Here is an 18,337-nt window from a genome sequence, read left to right as displayed (position 1 = left end):
TATTTTTGTTGAATGCATAATGGGAAAGAGACAAGGGTGAACTCATTGCTCTCGTTTTCATGCGCTCTTCACACACTTCTCGCTCTGGAGAGATAATGAGGCAGGAAAAGGGGTGTCTCTCTCTTTGATCAGCCCAAGATTTTCATTCGGGAAGCCATGAATGTCGGTTCTTTAATCCTTTCCTTTTTCCAAGTTCGATTTGTGTATCTATTGCAGCATTGATTTTACATGAAATCGGAGTTTTGGTCTGGTTTTGAAGCCTGTGATTTCTGGGTTTCTTTTTTCTTTTCTGACGTGAATTTCCTGGACGTGGTATTGGTTTTGATTTGTGGGTTTCCTCCTGTGTTGGGTTTCGTTGTGATTCGTTCCATTTTCGAGGGAGTTGAAGAAATCTTGAAATGAGCTCACTTTGATTCGTATTATTCATCTGGCTGCTGTTATATTTTTTGTAAAAAGGATGGGATATTTTTCTTTTCGGTCTATTAATTTAATTGTTCGCGATGATTATCTTGAGTAATTTTTTTTTAAGTTTTTTTTGGTTGGTTTCTCTCCGTTGGTGAGATATTTGTTCTCGTAATGTCGTTTGCCATGATTTCCTATTATTTTATTCTGTGCAAAAAAAGAAAGAAGAGATAATAAAATCTGATGTGTTCATTGTAGGTAAATCGGCAGTCTTGATTTTCAGAAATCTAGTTATTTCAGCATTTCGAACAATATTTGTCGGGGCTCGAACTCAACAAATCAATCACAGGTAAAAAAAATGTGTTTATGCCCGGAGAAACTAGGATCATGTGGTTGGTTGGATGAATTAATATATTTGGGTTAAATTAATTACGAAATTTGTATTTTTTTTGAGACATGGGCCCACGTGGTTCTTCCAGCTTGTGCTATTAGCGCTAAGTATTACAACCTTAATTGGATTCTGTAAGGTTTAAATGTTTGATCATTGCTTTTTGGATGATCAGAACTTTTTTTTGAAAATGAGCTGGAACACTCAGATGGATGTTTATTACCAAGACCATTCGATGCCTTACAATTCAATTGGAAGCTTTGTGGATTTTTTTGGAGGTCTTACTTATGACCATGTCAATTACATTTTTGCCGATGTTCCATACGTACAGGTATTGTACCAGAAACATTTTATCCTTATTTTCTCATAGGATGGTGTTTATTAAGATTTAAACACAGTTTCTTCGTTGCTCATAGTGGTTGCATATTTGGAGAACTTGCGAGGATATAATAATTAATAAACTCTAAGCTCATGCTGTGTAGGAGGTGCTTGAGTGTTTTGATGCTTGTTCAAGATGGCTTGGTTGTGTGAAAGCCAAAGTTGATGTAAAACTGTTAGCCGAAGCTATCCATTCTACTTAAAATCGAGCTACTCTGAGTCAGTGAGAGTGTTTTAACCAATTTCCTGTTGCTCATGTGATTAAATAGCATTAAATTTGATGAGATTTTATGTCAAGAAATGAATGGCTGAACTTTATACCTTCTAATCGATGTAATCGAGGTGTCTTTTGTTTCTCTTGCTATTGAGTTGGTCTAGGATATCAGATAAGTTTAATTCATAATTTGAGCGAACAATGAATAACATGCATGTCGTGAAGGAACATGTGTGATTGGCTGAATTGTGTGCAGGAGAATGCTTACCCAGCAATCAATTCTAATCTATACAAATTTGCTGCATCTGAACCGGGAAGTTTGTCATATTATGAATATGGGCACGGCTGTGTGGTTAATAACCACGTCTCAGGGACTAACGAATATGGCGGACATTTGGAAAACCCATCAGGTCTGGCTGGCAATCAAGCTACTATTTCGCATGCACACCAGGCTGGAATTTCGAGCACCGGTTCCCATGCTAGTCCTTTAGAGTGTGAGTTCTGGTTTATTTCCTTTCTTTTCTTGATTCCGGTTATAGGCGTGGGTGGTTTTTAGGTGTCATAAAATTCAAAATCATCAGTTCGGTTTCTGAACTTTCCCAAACCGAAATGCAAATACATGTAAACCTAACTGAAATTGCGATTTTTTTTTCCTTGCCCATTTTTTATTCTATTTTTTTCTTTAACTTTATCCCACCAAAATTTTAAGTGATGAGATAATTTAAAATTATTCATTTCATATAATATAATAACATAAAAAGAGCAAGTCATTGTCTATTCATGTTTATATATGGTTTAACTTAAACCAAAGCTTTAGTATCTATTTAAGTTTTAGTTTAAACCGTGGATTGGGTGTTCCAAACTGCAATTTCCGCTTTGGATTGGAATCAAACCACAATTTCCAGAAACTGTTGGTTTCGGTTATTTTTTGTTTTCGTATCAGTGTTACAGTTTTTGGTGTAATCTGTACATGCCTTATGGGTGTTAGTTTTTTAAAGGAAGCAATCAATTAGTCCTTGAAAATATGTTCACAGCTTGGTTCCTTTTCTTTGCACGACGACTCTTGTTTTACAGAAAGTTCCGGCATTGGTCAGATGCACCTACAATTTTATGCTACGTTGTTTAACTTGTATAAATTTTTTCGGAAAAAAGAGAAACAATTGGTGCCCTTGTTTGTGAAGTAAAAAATGGGGTGAGGAGAGGATTGACGACTACACAATGAATGTACATTCTGTTGAGAAAATTGCATTTTATGCATGCAAGCTGCTTCAATGAATGCAATATTTATTAATTGTGGAGTTTTACTTTAATGTTGTCTTTTTTTCGTAATTGAGTCACTCATTTCAATGAATGACAACCATCCTTTAAAGAAAACTCTTTCTTTGTAATTATAGGTCTTCGGAATCCTCAGGCTGCTCGTGATTATGAGGTAGGTGAATTTCCCTATCATGGTCAAAGCTTTTCTGTCATCTGCATTCTATAAAAATTTTGAGATAGAAGAATACAGAAAATGATTCTTTTTGCCTCTTTGCATGAATGAAGGTTGTTTGGCAAGACAACATTGATCCTGATAATATGACCTATGAGGTTTGAACACACTGTTTATTACACTGATTCGGCACGCCCTAGAAACATAAATTTATGCATTTGAACACTCCTTACAGGAGTTACTTGAGCTAGGTGAAGCAGTTGGAACTCAAAGTAAAGGTCTTTCCCAGGATCAAATTGCGTTGCTTCCAATTTCAAAGTTCAAATGGACCTTATTCTTAAGAAAGAAATTCCGAGGTGAAAGGTAAGAATGTAGGCTCTTACTCCCAAGTATCTCCACCAAGTCTGTGTTGAAAAAATTTGTTAACAGCCTTTCTGTTGTCCCTGTTTCATCGTCATTCCAATTTTTCCAGATTCATTCCTATTTTTTTTATCTGATTCGTCTCCAATGCTTGAATAGCTTATGCTAAAAAGTTGATGGCAATATTTTTGTTCCATGGAATATAGATTTTTGTGTTGATACTGTCCACGTTTCATCGAGTTGGATACATAGGAAAATTGCATCCGATTTTGACAGTCGACAGTTCTAGTCAAAGAGGGTTCCCATCATCTGGCTTGTCTTGCCAAAGTTCAACTTTTCTCAGAGTAGATGACCAAAATGATATGTTTTTAGAGCTAACCATAGGATTGTCACTATCTACCCCCATACAGTGTAATTGATTCTGTTTTCAATAAGCGAGACTGAAGGAGAAAAAATTCTCAACATGTAGAAATAACCTCCCTGTCTTCAATGCATACTTTTTGCATCTGTTGATCAATACATTGACACCTTTCAACACTAGTATATAATTTATTTTGTATATTTAATATTGTTGAGCTGTATTTACTCGTTTCATTTGGTTACAAAGGTGCGTAATTTGCCAAATGGAGTACAAAAGAGGCGACAAGCGAATTATCCTTCCGTGCAAACATCTCTATCATACTGGTTGTGGGAGCAGATGGCTTAGCATTAACAAAGTAAGCCACCGTGCTTCAATTTCTTTCCCAATTCCTCCAACCACAATAGTACTGATAAATCTACTATACAACAGGCTTGTCCCATTTGTTACAAGGAGGTGATTGTTGATGTTCCGAAGCACTAATGTATGCTCTTCTATGCATTGGATGGTCGCTTCTATTCGTATTCTTCTTCTTCTTCTTCTTCTTCTTCTTGTGTATTTTGCTCGGCTATAGTATCTTATTACCACTTTATGATCTTCTTTTTAATCCTTATTCACCCTTATTTTTCTGTCTATTTATGTTGCTTTTCGAATATTAAAATTCTTGGTATATAAGATCGATGGTGCTGGGACTTGATACAATTTGTTGGAGTATATCTATCGACTGCAACATGTTGTCCTCTTTTGAGAAATCTTCGAGTACTTCTTTGCTTTAACTGACTATGTTTTTGTCGACTCTAACGGCAGTGAAACTAACAGTACTTCAAAGTTGCATAAAAAATATGCATTGGCGTAGTATATAAACGTTTCAACCTCGATAGTTCGAGGTGCAACTTAACACGATGTTAAAACTCTGATGGGCTTAGGAGTTTACAAGAGACAATTTGCTATGATTTTTCCCCATTCAAACGAAATGATTATCAAATCTCTCTATCTGTGCTGCTTCAAACCAAATAAACTGTGTATTAAACATTGGAAACTCAAGTGATGCATTATCTATCTGAGTATAAGGATTGATATAGAGGGCTTGTCACAATAATCCTATGAATGCTTCTAGTGTCACGAGATGCTGGTGGCGACGATGTTTCAGTGAGGATAACAAAAAAGTGACATCAACTTGTAGCAACGAGTTGGATGTGGTATTGTGGTGGCATCTTGAAATAAGGTGGATGGTGATGGGGCTTTTGTGGTTGAGACTATTTATAGTAGCTACGCTTCAATGGTGGCGGATGAAATTTGTCGTATTGATGCTTTGGTGACGGAGATAAGTGATTTTTTGGAGGCTTATGATGCATTACGTGGTGGAGGAGATTTGCAATATTTAGGCTTCAATGAATGTGGAGGAAACTTGTAGTGGTTATGGGTTGATGGCCACGGATTTTTTTTTAGAAATTATCGTGCTTTTTTTTTCCCTAAATCAAACCTCTCCCTCAAAATTAAGTTCGATCAATCTTCTAAAATTAGTAAAAAAAAAAAAAAAAACTAATAAATTGTTGTGTTCTAAACTTCGCTCTAGGCGATGGGTGCCCAGGCATTAGGCACAGGCTGATCGCACAAAAAATGTGCTTGTCGGTCAGCCTAGGCGGCTTTAGGGTGGTAGTTTGGCTGAGGGGTTGTACATTTGCAAAAACTTGCGTGAGACAGTCTCACGGGTCGTATTTTGTGAAACAGATCTCTTTTTTGAGTCATCCATGAAAAAGTATTACTTTTTATGCTAAGAGTATTATTTTTTATTGTGAATATCGATAGAGTTGATTCGTCTCACAGATAAAGATTAATTAGACCATCTTATAAAAGACCTATTTTGTACATGATATAACCGTTGCGGTGACGGTCTAGCATGTTGAATTACAAATATGCTGAGTAACTAAAATGGTTCATCCAGTAACTAAAATTTCTAAAATTCTCCTATTTTTTTTTTTTTTTTATTATGCCTAGCAGCGCACCTGCTAGGTGCTAGTCTAGCATTCGACTACCGCCTAACGAGTTTTAATTTTGCAATCCAAAGGCGTGGGTGTCATTACTCAAATTCAGTTTAGATAGAGAGAAATAGATTTTGACATAATGAAACCAAGCATTGTGCAAAATGCAAATATCCCCAACTCATTGTAAGTTTGCAACACCACAAATCAATACATAATTTAAAACAACCAAACAAATCTCTCTCAAATTATTATGATTATGATTTTTTGAGCCCCAACATGATGAGAACAATTCCAAGATAATTAAACCTGTAGGCAGATTTGAAAAGCCACAGCTTTCGTTCATTCCATGGAGGATATCGGAACCAAAAATCCATAAGATAACCTCGATCAGCTATCGTCTTCTCGTGCGAGAACAAGTCGAACGAGAATTTCCCGTGGTAGCTACCGAACCCACATTCGCCAACCCCTCCAAACGGAGAAGTTTCGGCTATATACTGCACTCGAAAAATGTAACTAAATTTAATTTCAAGAATATTTAAATATGTCGGGATCCGAATAAATACCAAAATTTTTACTACCTGAATAATTGCATCATTGAAAACAATGCTCCCCGAAGATGTCTCGGACGACAACCTTTCCATCAGCTTTTTATCCGTCGTGAATCCATATATCGCGAGTGCTTTCGGGTTCGAGTTTATGAAATCAATACTATCTTCGATTTTTTCCAGCTGAGAAAAATAAATAAATGAAAGTTCAGGGAAGTCCCGTTTAATTTGTGTTTATTTTTTTTAAAAGAAAAATTATAGAAATAAAATTTCAATTAAACTATATATATATATATATATATATATGAGTGTGTGTAGCTCACAGTAATTATTGGAAGCAATGGACCAAAGATTTCTTCAGTCATGATTCCAGCTTTAAGTGGTGGATCAACCAAAAGAGTTGGTTCAATCAGCCTGCACAAAATAGTAGCTAAGTTTCAATATCATTTGGCCAAAAATCTTAGATAAAATTTTCATGCCTACATATGAGAAAACAATGAATGGATCGAACTTACAGATTATCTTCGTCTAGTTTACCGCCGTAAACAATAGAATCTTCAACACCGCGTTCGTGCAACAGATTTCGCAACCGTGAGAAATGGTTCTTGTTGACTATTTTAGCCATGGATTTTGTTTCTTTTATATTTTCTCCAAAAGAACTCAAGATTTCAGTCTTCAACATTTCTATCTGAATGAATAATTAACAAAATTTTGAATCAGAATCTAAATATTTGTCACAATATATAATTTGAAATTTTAGCTAGCTAACTATACCAAAATGGGTGCAAACTTCTTTTCCACAAGGATATAATCAATGGCTACACAAGCTTGGGCAGCACAAGTCCCAAATTTTGCTGAAACTATTCGTTTCACTGCCATCTAATATTGCATAATATCAAGAAAAACGAAACCCATTAATTTTTTATTTTTTATTTACATAAAATACAATAAATTTAAAATAAACATATATGTAAACTAATACAAAAAAATAGGGAAATTACCTTTTTATCCCCAGAACTTGAAAGAGAATCAACAATTGCAGGGCATTTTCCACCCAACTCTAAAGCGACAGGGGTAAGATTGTTGGCCGCAGCGGTCATAACAATTCGACCAACTCGTTTACTACCTTTTGGAGTTTAAAAATGTAATCATAGATTCATGTGAATACAAGAATATGAATTTTGTCGATTTGTGATGTAAAATTTCAGTTTTAGCCCGCTATTTTTTTTACATTTTTTGAGACGAAGTCTGATGTTCGAGATCCAATCGTGATAAATCCCTCGTCATATATATATTTTCTCGATCGAAATTTGACAAATTAATTAAATAATGAAAGACAAATATACCTGTGAAAAAGATTTTGTCCCATTTGAGTTGCAAAAGCTTCTCACCGACAGATGGACCACCTTGAATGATTTTAATGGCAGTAGAGTCCAAATAAGTTTGCATCAGATCAGCCAAAACTGAAGAAGAAGATGGAGCAAGTTCTGATGGCTTCAGGACTGCTGCATTCCCCGCAGCAATTGCTCCTATCAGAGCTTCCAACGATATTCCTAAAATTTCCCAAAAATAAAAGAATTTACTAATTAGAGAAATTTTTTTAGGTTGACAAAATGTCTTATATCTATTAAGAAAATCATTAAAAAAAAACAAGTTTTATAGAAGAAATTCTCGTCCGTCTAAGTGAAATCAAGCAAGTTGTTATCTATCATACCATGATTTTCTTTCCAATTTGGTTTCAAACTTTGAAACCAGTTTTGTCCACCTTCACTACATAATCGAAAACTGCAAAAATTATGGAGAAGATTGAATATGTACCAAAAGGAACGTTCCAACATGATATGATGAGGATGACTCCGAGGGGCTCGGGGATTAATGCCGCCTTCGCAGGGAAAGCCACGACCGGCAACTGAATCTGTAAATTCAGTACAATTTATTTGCAATCAGACAGTAGATAATAAATGTAATTTACACTCCATTTTGTATTATCAAAGAATAAAACTTATTCGTAATGCTACCATACATATGTTAACTGAATCAAGCAGATTTCCGAGATGGGAACAGAAATCAAACCTTTTTTCTTGACATCCATTTCTTCAAATTTTGCAAAGCATGATTCACGGTTTTGATCAAGGGTCCTATCTGCACAAGACATCAACACACTCACACAATAATTATATATACGTATATGTGTATGTATGTATATATGTATGTACCTCATCTCTGTAGGCTTCCACTGGATGTTTGCCAAGGTCTTGCATAAGAGCATTCAAAATGGTATCCTCTTTCTCTTCAAGAAAAGATAGCAAAGCTTTGAGCTGTGATTTCCTCCATGATCCTTCCTTTGTTCTCCCTGATTTGAAAGTGTCCCTCAACTCTTTCATCTTCAATTCCAAACCCAGTTCAGTGGGATCTTCCATTACTAATTTTGGGATTTGGTTGGATAACACTTCTGAAAATTGCTATTTCATGAACACACAGACTCAAGCCATTGGTATTTATGCTAAGATTCAAACACATTTAAGGTCATGAGGTCCATACTCCATATATTCAGATATAGACTTCACGACCCCAAATGCATTGGACCGTTGGTTACCACATCAGTTAGAGTAGTGATGTAGCATCGTGGCATAAGGCATTTGGATTAAAAAAAAATTATATTAAATGATGTTCTTTTTTTTTTTTATTACGACACACGCGGAGATGAGAGATCGAACCGGAAAACCGGCTAATCCGGCAGGGGTGAGACCATTGAGCTACAAGCCCAGTCTCTATTAAATGATGTTTTGGAAACGGTAAAAAGTTGAATTATGAATAATGGTTATGTTCTCTAAAAAATAAATAAATTATAATGATCATGCTAGAAATGTGAATAAGAGAAAAGAACTGAAGTGGATGTTTTTCTTCTTGAGAAAGTAGACATCCATGGTGAATTGATAGCTTTTGTGCATCTTCAAATTAGGGGTGATCAGAGTGCGGTTTTGCGGTTTTTTTTAAAAAAAAATTCAAACCAAATTGCTATATGCCGTCGGTTAGTATTTTGAAAAATTAATCTCGGTTTTACATGAAAAATTAGCCTTACGGTTTTGAGCGGTTTTAAGCGGTTGCGGTCGGTTTACGGTTTTTTAATGAAAAATATTAGAACATATATTCTAATTTATTTGAAAACAACAACAATATATTATCTTCAAATATAAAATATAGTTCAAAGCATATAAAGATCAAAATAGATAAAATAATAATCAAGATTCAAAAATAAGTTAATAATCCAACAACACAATGCATTCACAACAAAAATACATTTACACTATTTTATATTTTTTAACTTTCAAATTTCAAATAAAACATTGTAGCAAAAGAAATAAACACTTTAATAAAAGACTAATATGAAGAATAATTAAAAAAAGATGAGTTTTATTTGTAATAATAATAATTTTGAAGAGAGTTGGAATATAATAAATGATGATTTTTTTATTTGAATATTTTGTTTACGAATTATTATAATTCTAGGTCCAATATTATGACAAGCGGTATAATTAAGCGGTGCGGTTTGGTGCGGTTCTTGGCAAAAAAATAACCGAACCGCGTATGCGGTACGGTTTATGATTAATATTTTTAATCGCAGTTTTTATAAAATTATTATAAAAAAAGGTGCGGTGCAATTCGGTTCAAACGGTTCGGGCGATTAATAAAAAAATTTGATCACCCCTACTTCGAATGATGCTGATCGAAAATATTTGTGCTCGCAATCACACTCAGATACTTGGATTTTTTTTTAATGTATCAATGTATTCAACCGTCATTTTTGTCTTACCATTGAATTCGTACATTTGTCTGAAAAGTTTCTGAAGTATTTTGTTCTTTAAACGTTACCGTAAAAAATATTTTTGTTGTTTCTGCTTAACAACTAGAAAAACAGATCATCTGTTCCGTGTTTGAGTGTAGCCTACGTAGGTAAAAATTTGTATGAGACAGTCTTATTAATCGTATTTTGTGATACGAATATCTTATTTGGATCATCCATAAGAAAATATTACTTTTTATGCTAAGAATATTATTTTTTATTTTGAATATCCCGTCTCATAGATAAAGATTTGTGAGATCGTCTCACAAGAGACCTACTCGTCTATGAAAAACGATGAGTAATTTTTAACCATTTTTTTTTGTTTTAGGCCAAAACCTAGTTTCCTATGACCATGGTTTGTTTTACTTGTCACACAACATATGATTAAAAATAATTGTTAACTTTAATATAATCATTTAAAAAAAAATGAGTTAGCTAGTATTTTAAAAATGTAACGAAATTCAAATACATTAAATTCTTCCAACTAAATGGTAATTAGGGTTTTAAAGATTTTTTTCGTTTGGTAGTAGATCAATTTATATATAAAACTATAGGTTTAGGATAAGAAGTTGGCTTTATTGATGGACCATTTTCGTTAATTAATTATCATTTAATTCGCATGGGGTCATCCTTTTCTAATTTTGAGGGCTAAGAACAATAATTGTCGACCAGTCTTTATCAATTATGTCATTATATGTATTGAATAAAGTGTATTTATCAAATTAATTTTATATTAATATCATAAATTTTGTAAGTAATTTTTTTTTCTTTTTTCCAAATGATCCAAACTTTAAGATGCACTCGAGAAGATGGATTCGAAATCAATAGATTTCGATTGATTTTATTGTTTACGATAAAACAATATATTACATTTTAAATATACACCCTACTTATTTGGCAAAAACTTTTGTGAAACGGTCTCATGGATCATATTTTGTGAGACAGATCTTTTATTTGGGTCATCCATGAAAAAATATTAATTTTTCTGCTAAGAGTATTACTTTTTATTGTGGATATCGGTAGGGATATTAATTTTTATTTTAAGAGTATTACTTTTTGTTGTGAATATCAGTAGTGTTGAACCGTCTCACAGATAAAGATTCGTGAGACCGTCTCACGAGAGACCTACTCTAATTATTTATACATTAGTAATAAAAAGTAGAATAAATTTCAAATGACATCACTATTGAATGAACTTGAAATACATCTTTATTAACTTGTTATACCCTATATAAACATGTAAGAAGTGCGTTTGAAAATTTAAGGTATTATTTTTCTAAACAACAAAAATATATTTAAAATTCATAGATTTGAAATTCATGGATACAAGTGCAATCTAACGCTGAACAATAATTTTTTTATGTGGCTTTCAAATTATGCAAGTCAACATTTTTTGGCACATTATTGATTGATTATTTACTCAAATCTAATCCAAATCACTTTCAACTCCCCAACCACCACACTAGGTGATCCTACCGAAATTGAGAATTTAATTGCTGAGAACGTTAGCACAATCATGAAACTCAATTTCAATATTTTTTAATGAGAAAAACTTATTTGTTTTTCTAAAAATTATGAAATACGGAAAAAATATTTGATAATCAGTAGAAATTTTAGTCGATGCATATTATACGTAAGTAGGATTATACAGACATAAATAAAAATACATGAACGATAAAAATAATATTTTTTCAATGGATTAATCGATGTATATTATAATTTTTTTTGACCGAGATCATTCTTCAAATTAAGCCCTGGATAAAAATGTATATGGATTGACTTCCTTTTTATTTTTTCAAGAATTTATTAATGAATCGTAAGTGGAAGTGACATAGTAAATAAATGTGACGAAAATGATAATACTCTTCAAATGATAATAATATATGATAATAATATGTTGGTAAAATATGTTATTTGAAAAGAATAATATTTATGTACTTCGAACTGAAACGAAGTGGGAGATGTTCTATTGTTAGAAATTGGCAAAAGTTTACGTGAGATCGTCTCACAGGTCGTATTTTGTGAAACAAATATCTTGTTTGAGTCATATATGAAAAAATATTATTTTTTATGTTAAGAGTATTACTTTTTATTATAAATATCGGTAGAATTGACCCGTTTCACAGATAAATATTCGTGAAACCGTCTCACAAGAGACTTACTCTTAGAAAAGATGTATATATTTTGGAATATCGCTAAATCATGATCCTTTATGAAAATGAAACTAAAAAATTTGACTACTTTGAAGAAATTGCAGTTTTCTAAACCTTAGTTGCCGCAGTCGTAATTTTTAATATATTCTGATTAAACCCAAAATATCATTGTAGTAGTCTGCAAGACACGCTAACCAAATAACCATATTGGACAAACTCTGTGTGATAGACTCAAAACTGGGATGACAGAGATAGGGAAAAGATTGAACTTATATCTTATTGATAGGGGCTCATCATACCCTACCATGCCGCTTACTAGTCATTTTTCTTAATTATACATATTGATTAATCGATTTTTGAGCTAAAATGATTAACAGAAAAGTTGTATCCTTTAGTCTTAGCTTCCATAGAATCACGACTTGCTCAATTTCGAGCTCGTATGAGAGAAATATGTTCAAAATACGTGACTATATGCAAATTGGAATTTTTTACGTTAAGTGCACAATCAACAATATCGGTGCGCTTTTTCATCTTCTTAAGATCCGATTTAGACTTTGACTTGTGAATAATTTCTATATTAGTGTCTTCGCTTTGTAACACATAATGAATAAATCCATTTCGATCACTGAGCCGGGAAATAGAGACAAAGTTCCAGAACTAGTTTTACCACTTGTTAGGATAAAAAATGTGTTTAGTGGGAGATGAATAAATATTTTAAAATTTTCTTTTAAAACTTATGTTGGTCTCAATAGTTGATAGTTGATAATGTTTATTTTTCTTGAACGACTAGAGATAGCTAGACTTCTGAAAATTGTTTTCAAGTGCAGAAATACTCCGACTAGACCAGTGATAATATATATTCAACATTAAACAATCTTTTAATCAAAATGACTAGCACTACAGCAAAGTGTCTTTTTGCAGAGCGTAAATCGGCACCATTAAAATATGTTGAAAGTCGTAGGATATTGACAATGCGCAATGCACGCCGTGGAAAAGACAATATACAGAGCGCACTACATGCCACAGAATATAAAATCAACAACGTACAATGCACGTTGCAGAAAATAAAATCAACAGTGCGCAACACACGTTGCGGAGAAAAAGAAAATCAACAGGGTGCATTGCACTCTGGGAAAACATTATTCACTAACAAGAAATCTCCAATGTTGGTGCTGGGTTACCTAGTTACGAACCAAACGATACCTGCATAACTAAAAGTTTTACATTTTATATATTACCAGCTTAAACACCCTGTTTGACAGATAAAGTCGGCAAACCAGCCAGTACTCTGGTCTGATGCAATAATCAAGAGAGATGGATTAAGCCCATTCATTCAAATAACATATCAAATTTGTATAACATTTCCTAACCATAATAAATTGGCCACAAAAAAAGTAAAGGTAAGCATGAATATATATTTGCACTACATGTGGATAAAAGGGTTCAAAAATCACATTTTGTAATATTGTGTATTGGAGAAGGGACATCCCCCATAAATAATTTGTTTCTTAAGTTTGTCTTTCCAATCGATAATTCTTCAACTCTTTTAATAAAACTAAAACGCAAGCACTATTCAGTTCTACTTAGTTATCAGACCGACAATAATGAAATTTCAGTGTTGCTAACCCAATTGAAATTATAAAATTATTGCGCATATTTTTTAATCAGATAATGCAAAATTTACTATGAAACGTTAAGCCCATAATTTGGGGAAAATGTAATTACTTAATATCTAATAATGCTCAATAATGTTCAATGGTGATAAATCATTATCAAATAGTGCAAAATTTTGGTTAAATATCTTTCATTTATAGTGTGAAATCAAGGTATCTGATTACAGTCTAATAATACCTTGAAAATATCTAATAATACCCAATTGTTATCAATAGTGATTGATTTATAATATATAAGTCAAATCGGGGAGTTAGAAACAAAAATGATCGACAAATTAATGTTTAGTTTTTAGTCTTTTTTTTAAAAAATGTTTCGGCCTAATTTTATCAAAATTTTAAAGATGGTCGCATAATTCTGAACATTTAAAAGTGATCATGATATTTTTTTTATGAATATATAACAATTTTTTGACACTCTTCTCTTAATTATTTTTGTATTTTATTAAAATAACTTATATTAGATATTCGATTCTTCACGATCTATAATAATTTAATTAAAAAAATAATGAAAAGTCCCGTGCTTTTAAAAAAGACAAAAACTTATGTGAGACGATCCAACGATATTGGGTCATCTATGAAAAATATTACTTTTTATGCTAAAAATATTATTTTTTATTCTGAATATCGATAGGTTGACGACCGTCTCACAAAAGACCTGTTCTTAAAAAAAAAAAAAAACTTGTTAATTGTGATAATTTTCCGACAAATTGCTCAGTCCAAATTCTTTTGCGGAGAATGCAAATCTCAGTCGGATTTTGCAAGGACAAACTACTTCCACTTCCACTTCCACCTGGGCATTTCGGTCCCTTTCCCACCGTTAGATCCAATTCCGACGGTTGAGATTCACTCTAAAAACATTTCCCATCGCGTATTTGCACCCCACCCCGATCCCCAACGTAGAATTGAATCATTGATCACGAACACGCAGGGAGGCGAGACATTCAAACCTCCACCACCACCACGCCGCCGCTAAACGCCGTGAAAGGATGGCATCTTTGGCCCTTACCACCTCTTTAAGCCTTCGCTTTCGCCTCCTCTCCTCCCCTAAATCCCAAACATCCAAAGCCGTGTATCCCTCCACTAGATTTAAATCTATTGTCGCCAAAACCGCTGACATTTCCAAGAACAACCCGTTTAGTGGTTTTACTCGACAGGAAGATCAAGTCCAGTTCGCTAAGCAAAATCACAGATTCCTAATCAGACGTGATCCGATTGTTTCAACTGTGTCCGCTTCCACTTCCGCGGTGCCGGCAGTGCCAGCTCCCCAACCGTGGCAGGGTGCTGCCATTAAACCACTCATAGCTTCCATAGCTACGGGTGTTATTATCTGGTTCCTTCCGCCGCCTTCTGGGGTTTCGAGAATTGCGTGGCAATTGCTTTCCATTTTTTTGGCCACTATAGTTGGTATCATAACGCAGCCATTGCCTTTGGGAGCCGTAGCTTTAATGGGCCTCGGCGCTTCTGTTCTGACGAAAACGCTTACCTTTGCTGCTGCATTTTCAGCCTTCGGCGATCCCATTCCGTGGCTGATTGCATTGGCTTTCTTTTTTGCACGCGGGTTTATCAAGACTGGATTGGGTAACAGGATTGCTTACCAATTCGTGTCTTTATTCGGGAGTTCTTCTTTAGGATTAGGTTATAGTTTAGTTTTTAGTGAAGCCCTTTTAGCCCCGGCTATTCCCTCTGTCTCTGCTCGAGCCGGTGGTATATTTTTGCCTTTGGTGAAATCCCTTTGCGTTGCTTGTGGTAGTAATGTTGGTGATGGGACTGAGAACAGGTTAGGATCTTGGCTAATGCTTACATGTTTCCAAACTTCAGTGATTTCGTCATCTATGTTTTTGACAGCCATGGCTGCAAATCCTTTGGCTGCTAACTTGACAGCTAGTACTATTAATATGCCCATTGGTTGGATGGATTGGGCTAAAGCCGCGATAGTGCCCGGATTGGTTTCGTTGATTGTGGTGCCATTGCTTTTGTATTTGATTTATCCACCTACGGTGAAGAGTAGCCCGGACGCCCCGAAGCTTGCTAAGGAGAGGTTGGAGAAGATGGGGCCTATGACTAAGAATGAGATAATCATGACTGGAACATTGCTACTCACGGTATTGCAACTTAAGAATCTAAATTGGATTATAAAATTTTCATTTAATTACTTTTTGTGTCCTTTATGCTGCTAATACTATGTTTACATGGTTAGTTATTCACAACTTTTGTTAATTGGATGTGTAATTTGTTAGGGAGTGTTATTTTGGGTCATTCAAGAGTTACAAAGCTTTTGGCTCTTCGAATTCCCAAGATGTCAATAACATATTTTCAGCTAATTTCATGTTAGATTGGATAATGTCAGAAGCTTTATATGCTTTCACCATTACACCTGTTATCTATTCTCAACATTAGATTTTATTACACGATGGAAAGTAAATATGTTAAGTTTCACTTTTCGATGTAAAACTGAAATAAAACTTCACCACGCACACTCGCGCGCACACACACGCACACACAAACACACATGTGTATAACTGCAATCTAGACGTTTGTTTAAATGTGTTGGAAGGGAAAGAAAGAGCTGCTAATCATTAATCATTCAGTAGATGAGCATGTATATAACATGGTTTCTCTCAAACTTCCCATTCCTCTGTGATCCCATATTTAGATGCCATAAAATTTATTTGATAATTTTTCTGAGTAATTCTAGTTTATGCAAAGCTGTTTTCTGTTCGCAGTGTCCAAAATGTGGCCCTTGTTTGAATTGGTTATCTTTTATCCATGGCTGGGGGGGGGCACTGTTAAGTTTGATATTTCATTTCTTTACTTGTGTGCTCCTATCCTGATATTTTCAACAAAATTATTGATATTTACTCTTTCAATTCAATGAACTTCACCTGTAATTTTGAAGTAGACATTGTCATGATGCCTTTGTGGTTGACTTTATTAAAATAAATGATATGGTTGCATTTAAATGGCTCGAACCCATGTCTGCCTATGAAAGAATAGTAAAAAATTGGAGAAACGTGAAGGTCAGTACTTGTTTTTCAAAATTGTTTAATAATTATTGTCATTCGGCAAATTTAAAACTTACTTCTAATTTTACAAGTCATTTCGCTTTTTGCTACTTGAGATATTTCGTTATCTGATTTACTTATTTCTTGATCCATCAATTCACTTCAATTTCATGGCTATCTTAATTCTTACCCTTGCCTTAATCTGTTCACAACTGTACCCGAGTCTGTATTAGCAACATTGCCTCAAAAATTTTATGAAACAGGATGTGGTTCCCTCCGAAACCACATCCCATAACAGATTCAGAACTTTGATGACACCTTCACGTTTTTCAGCGGATAATATAATGTAGACAAAAGAATATCTTGATAGCATTTTTCGATAAATAAATTTCTAGACATTACCATGACTTTCATTTGCCTGATTTTATTCAAAACGATGACTTCGTAAAAAAATTTTCCCCGCATATCAGGTAGGGCTATGGGTCTTTGGAAGCAAGCTGAATGTCGATGCTGTTACTGCAGCAATTCTTGGACTATCCGTCCTCCTCATAACCGGAGTCGTCACATGGAAAGAATGCCTGGCTGAATCAGTTGCTTGGGACACCCTTACATGGTTTGCAGCACTGATAGCAATGGCTGGATATCTAAACGAATATGGACTCATTTCTTGGTTCAGCCAAACTGTAGTTAAGGTTTGTTCACTTTTCACTACATCTTACATTAGAGATGGGGATCAACAATTCCCCCTTCCATTCCCCTTGGCATCCTGTATAACACAGTTTTAAAGTGTAGTATCGAGCTTTTGCGCAGCTTAAAATATTTGAGTTTTATAATTTTTATTACTGTTAACACAAGCCATGTTTTTGGTGCAACTGATGTTCGGGTTTACATCTATGTTTTCATCTTTATCTATGAGTAGCCTAATGCATCTCCTAGTTTAAGATTTAATTTTCTTCTCGCCCTCTACTCTATATAACTCGTTTGTTTCTAAGATGTATCTTCTCTATTTTTTACCCTTCATTTACAGTTTGTTGGCGGATTGGGCCTTTCGTGGCAACTATCTTTCGGTGTTCTCGTTCTCCTGTACTTCTATTCTCACTATTTCTTTGCAAGTGGGGCTGCACACATCGGGGCCATGTTTACGGCATTTCTATCCGTAGCAAGTGCATTGGGTACTCCGCCATATCTTGGTGCCATTGTCCTGTCCTTCCTCTCGAATCTTATGGGTGGCATTACTCATTACGGGATTGGATCAGCACCCATCTTCTATGGAGCTGGCTATGTGCCACTCGCGAAATGGTGGGGCTACGGATTCTTGATCTCCGTGGTCAATCTCGTTATATGGCTCGGGCTGGGCGGAGCTTGGTGGAAAGCCATCGGCTTGTGGTAGAACCAGCTTCTTAGATTAACTCTCCCTCGTACAATATTTTTGGTCTGTTTCGATCGGTTACTGTTTTGGTTGCCGTCGTGGGCATTCACCTTTCGAACTTCATCATTTTTGAACCAAAGATTTCAGAAGTTTAGGCGAGATTAATGTGTAAGGTGAGATTTCTTGTAATGGAACGAAGTCAAATTACAAATTAAATTAAGTACATTTATATTTTTA

The 18,337-nt window shown here is 34.5% G+C and overlaps 3 protein-coding genes across 3 annotated transcripts; 2 read left to right on the top strand and 1 right to left on the bottom strand.

Moving 5' to 3' along the window:
- LOC142555227 (E3 ubiquitin-protein ligase BIG BROTHER-like) lies at positions 1–4,281 on the top strand. The gene is made up of 9 exons (XM_075665983.1): positions 1–162; positions 661–751; positions 966–1,121; positions 1,639–1,876; positions 2,777–2,811; positions 2,925–2,969; positions 3,047–3,174; positions 3,779–3,887; positions 3,962–4,281. Exons 3-9 carry the CDS (start codon positions 981–983, stop codon positions 4,010–4,012), a joined length of 747 nt encoding a protein of 248 aa, XP_075522098.1. The 5' UTR covers positions 1–162; positions 661–751; positions 966–980; the 3' UTR covers positions 4,013–4,281.
- A 1,373-nt stretch (positions 4,282–5,654) lies between these two features.
- LOC142555226 (aldehyde dehydrogenase family 3 member F1-like) lies at positions 5,655–8,579 on the bottom strand. Its single transcript, XM_075665982.1, has 10 exons — positions 8,276–8,579; positions 8,133–8,201; positions 7,878–7,974; positions 7,406–7,612; positions 7,061–7,185; positions 6,834–6,938; positions 6,575–6,747; positions 6,383–6,473; positions 6,093–6,242; positions 5,655–6,008 (listed from the first exon to the last, which is right to left on the bottom strand). The coding sequence occupies exons 1-10, from the start codon at positions 8,477–8,479 to the stop codon at positions 5,769–5,771; spliced, it is 1,461 nt and encodes a 486-aa protein (XP_075522097.1). The 5' UTR covers positions 8,480–8,579; the 3' UTR covers positions 5,655–5,768.
- A 5,946-nt stretch (positions 8,580–14,525) lies between these two features.
- LOC142555225 (dicarboxylate transporter 1, chloroplastic-like) lies at positions 14,526–18,337 on the top strand. The gene is made up of 3 exons (XM_075665981.1): positions 14,526–15,831; positions 17,202–17,423; positions 17,759–18,337. The coding sequence occupies exons 1-3, from the start codon at positions 14,716–14,718 to the stop codon at positions 18,119–18,121; spliced, it is 1,701 nt and encodes a 566-aa protein (XP_075522096.1). The 5' UTR covers positions 14,526–14,715; the 3' UTR covers positions 18,122–18,337.

Source organism: Primulina tabacum, chromosome 9 (assembly GCF_025594145.1).
Source record: "Primulina tabacum isolate GXHZ01 chromosome 9, ASM2559414v2, whole genome shotgun sequence".
NCBI classification, from domain to species: domain Eukaryota; kingdom Viridiplantae; phylum Streptophyta; class Magnoliopsida; order Lamiales; family Gesneriaceae; genus Primulina; species Primulina tabacum.
This window is presented reverse-complemented; position numbering and strand designations above follow the sequence as displayed.

Bases quoted from the DNA above. Each gene is read 5' to 3' on its own strand.
- LOC142555227 (XM_075665983.1), top strand. From the start codon at position 981: ATGAGCTGGAACACTCAGATGGATGTTTATTACCAAGACCATTCGATG. The intron at 1,877-2,776 runs GTGAGTTCTGGT...TTGTAATTATAG, and splicing joins CCATGCTAGTCCTTTAGAGT to GTCTTCGGAATCCTCAGGCT. The intron at 2,812-2,924 runs GTAGGTGAATTT...GCATGAATGAAG, and splicing joins AGGCTGCTCGTGATTATGAG to GTTGTTTGGCAAGACAACAT.
- LOC142555226 (XM_075665982.1), bottom strand. From the start codon at position 8,479: ATGGAAGATCCCACTGAACTGGGTTTGGAATTGAAGATGAAAGAGTTG. The intron at 7,975-8,132 runs GTTTGATTTCTG...CTGAATTTACAG, and splicing joins AATGGATGTCAAGAAAAAAG to ATTCAGTTGCCGGTCGTGGC. The intron at 7,613-7,877 runs GTACATATTCAA...GGGAAATTTTAG, and splicing joins ATGTTGGAACGTTCCTTTTG to GAATATCGTTGGAAGCTCTG.
- LOC142555225 (XM_075665981.1), top strand. From the start codon at position 14,716: ATGGCATCTTTGGCCCTTACCACCTCTTTAAGCCTTCGCTTTCGCCTC. The intron at 15,832-17,201 runs GTATTGCAACTT...CCCGCATATCAG, and splicing joins CTGGAACATTGCTACTCACG to GTAGGGCTATGGGTCTTTGG. The intron at 17,424-17,758 runs GTTTGTTCACTT...CTTCATTTACAG, and splicing joins TCAGCCAAACTGTAGTTAAG to TTTGTTGGCGGATTGGGCCT.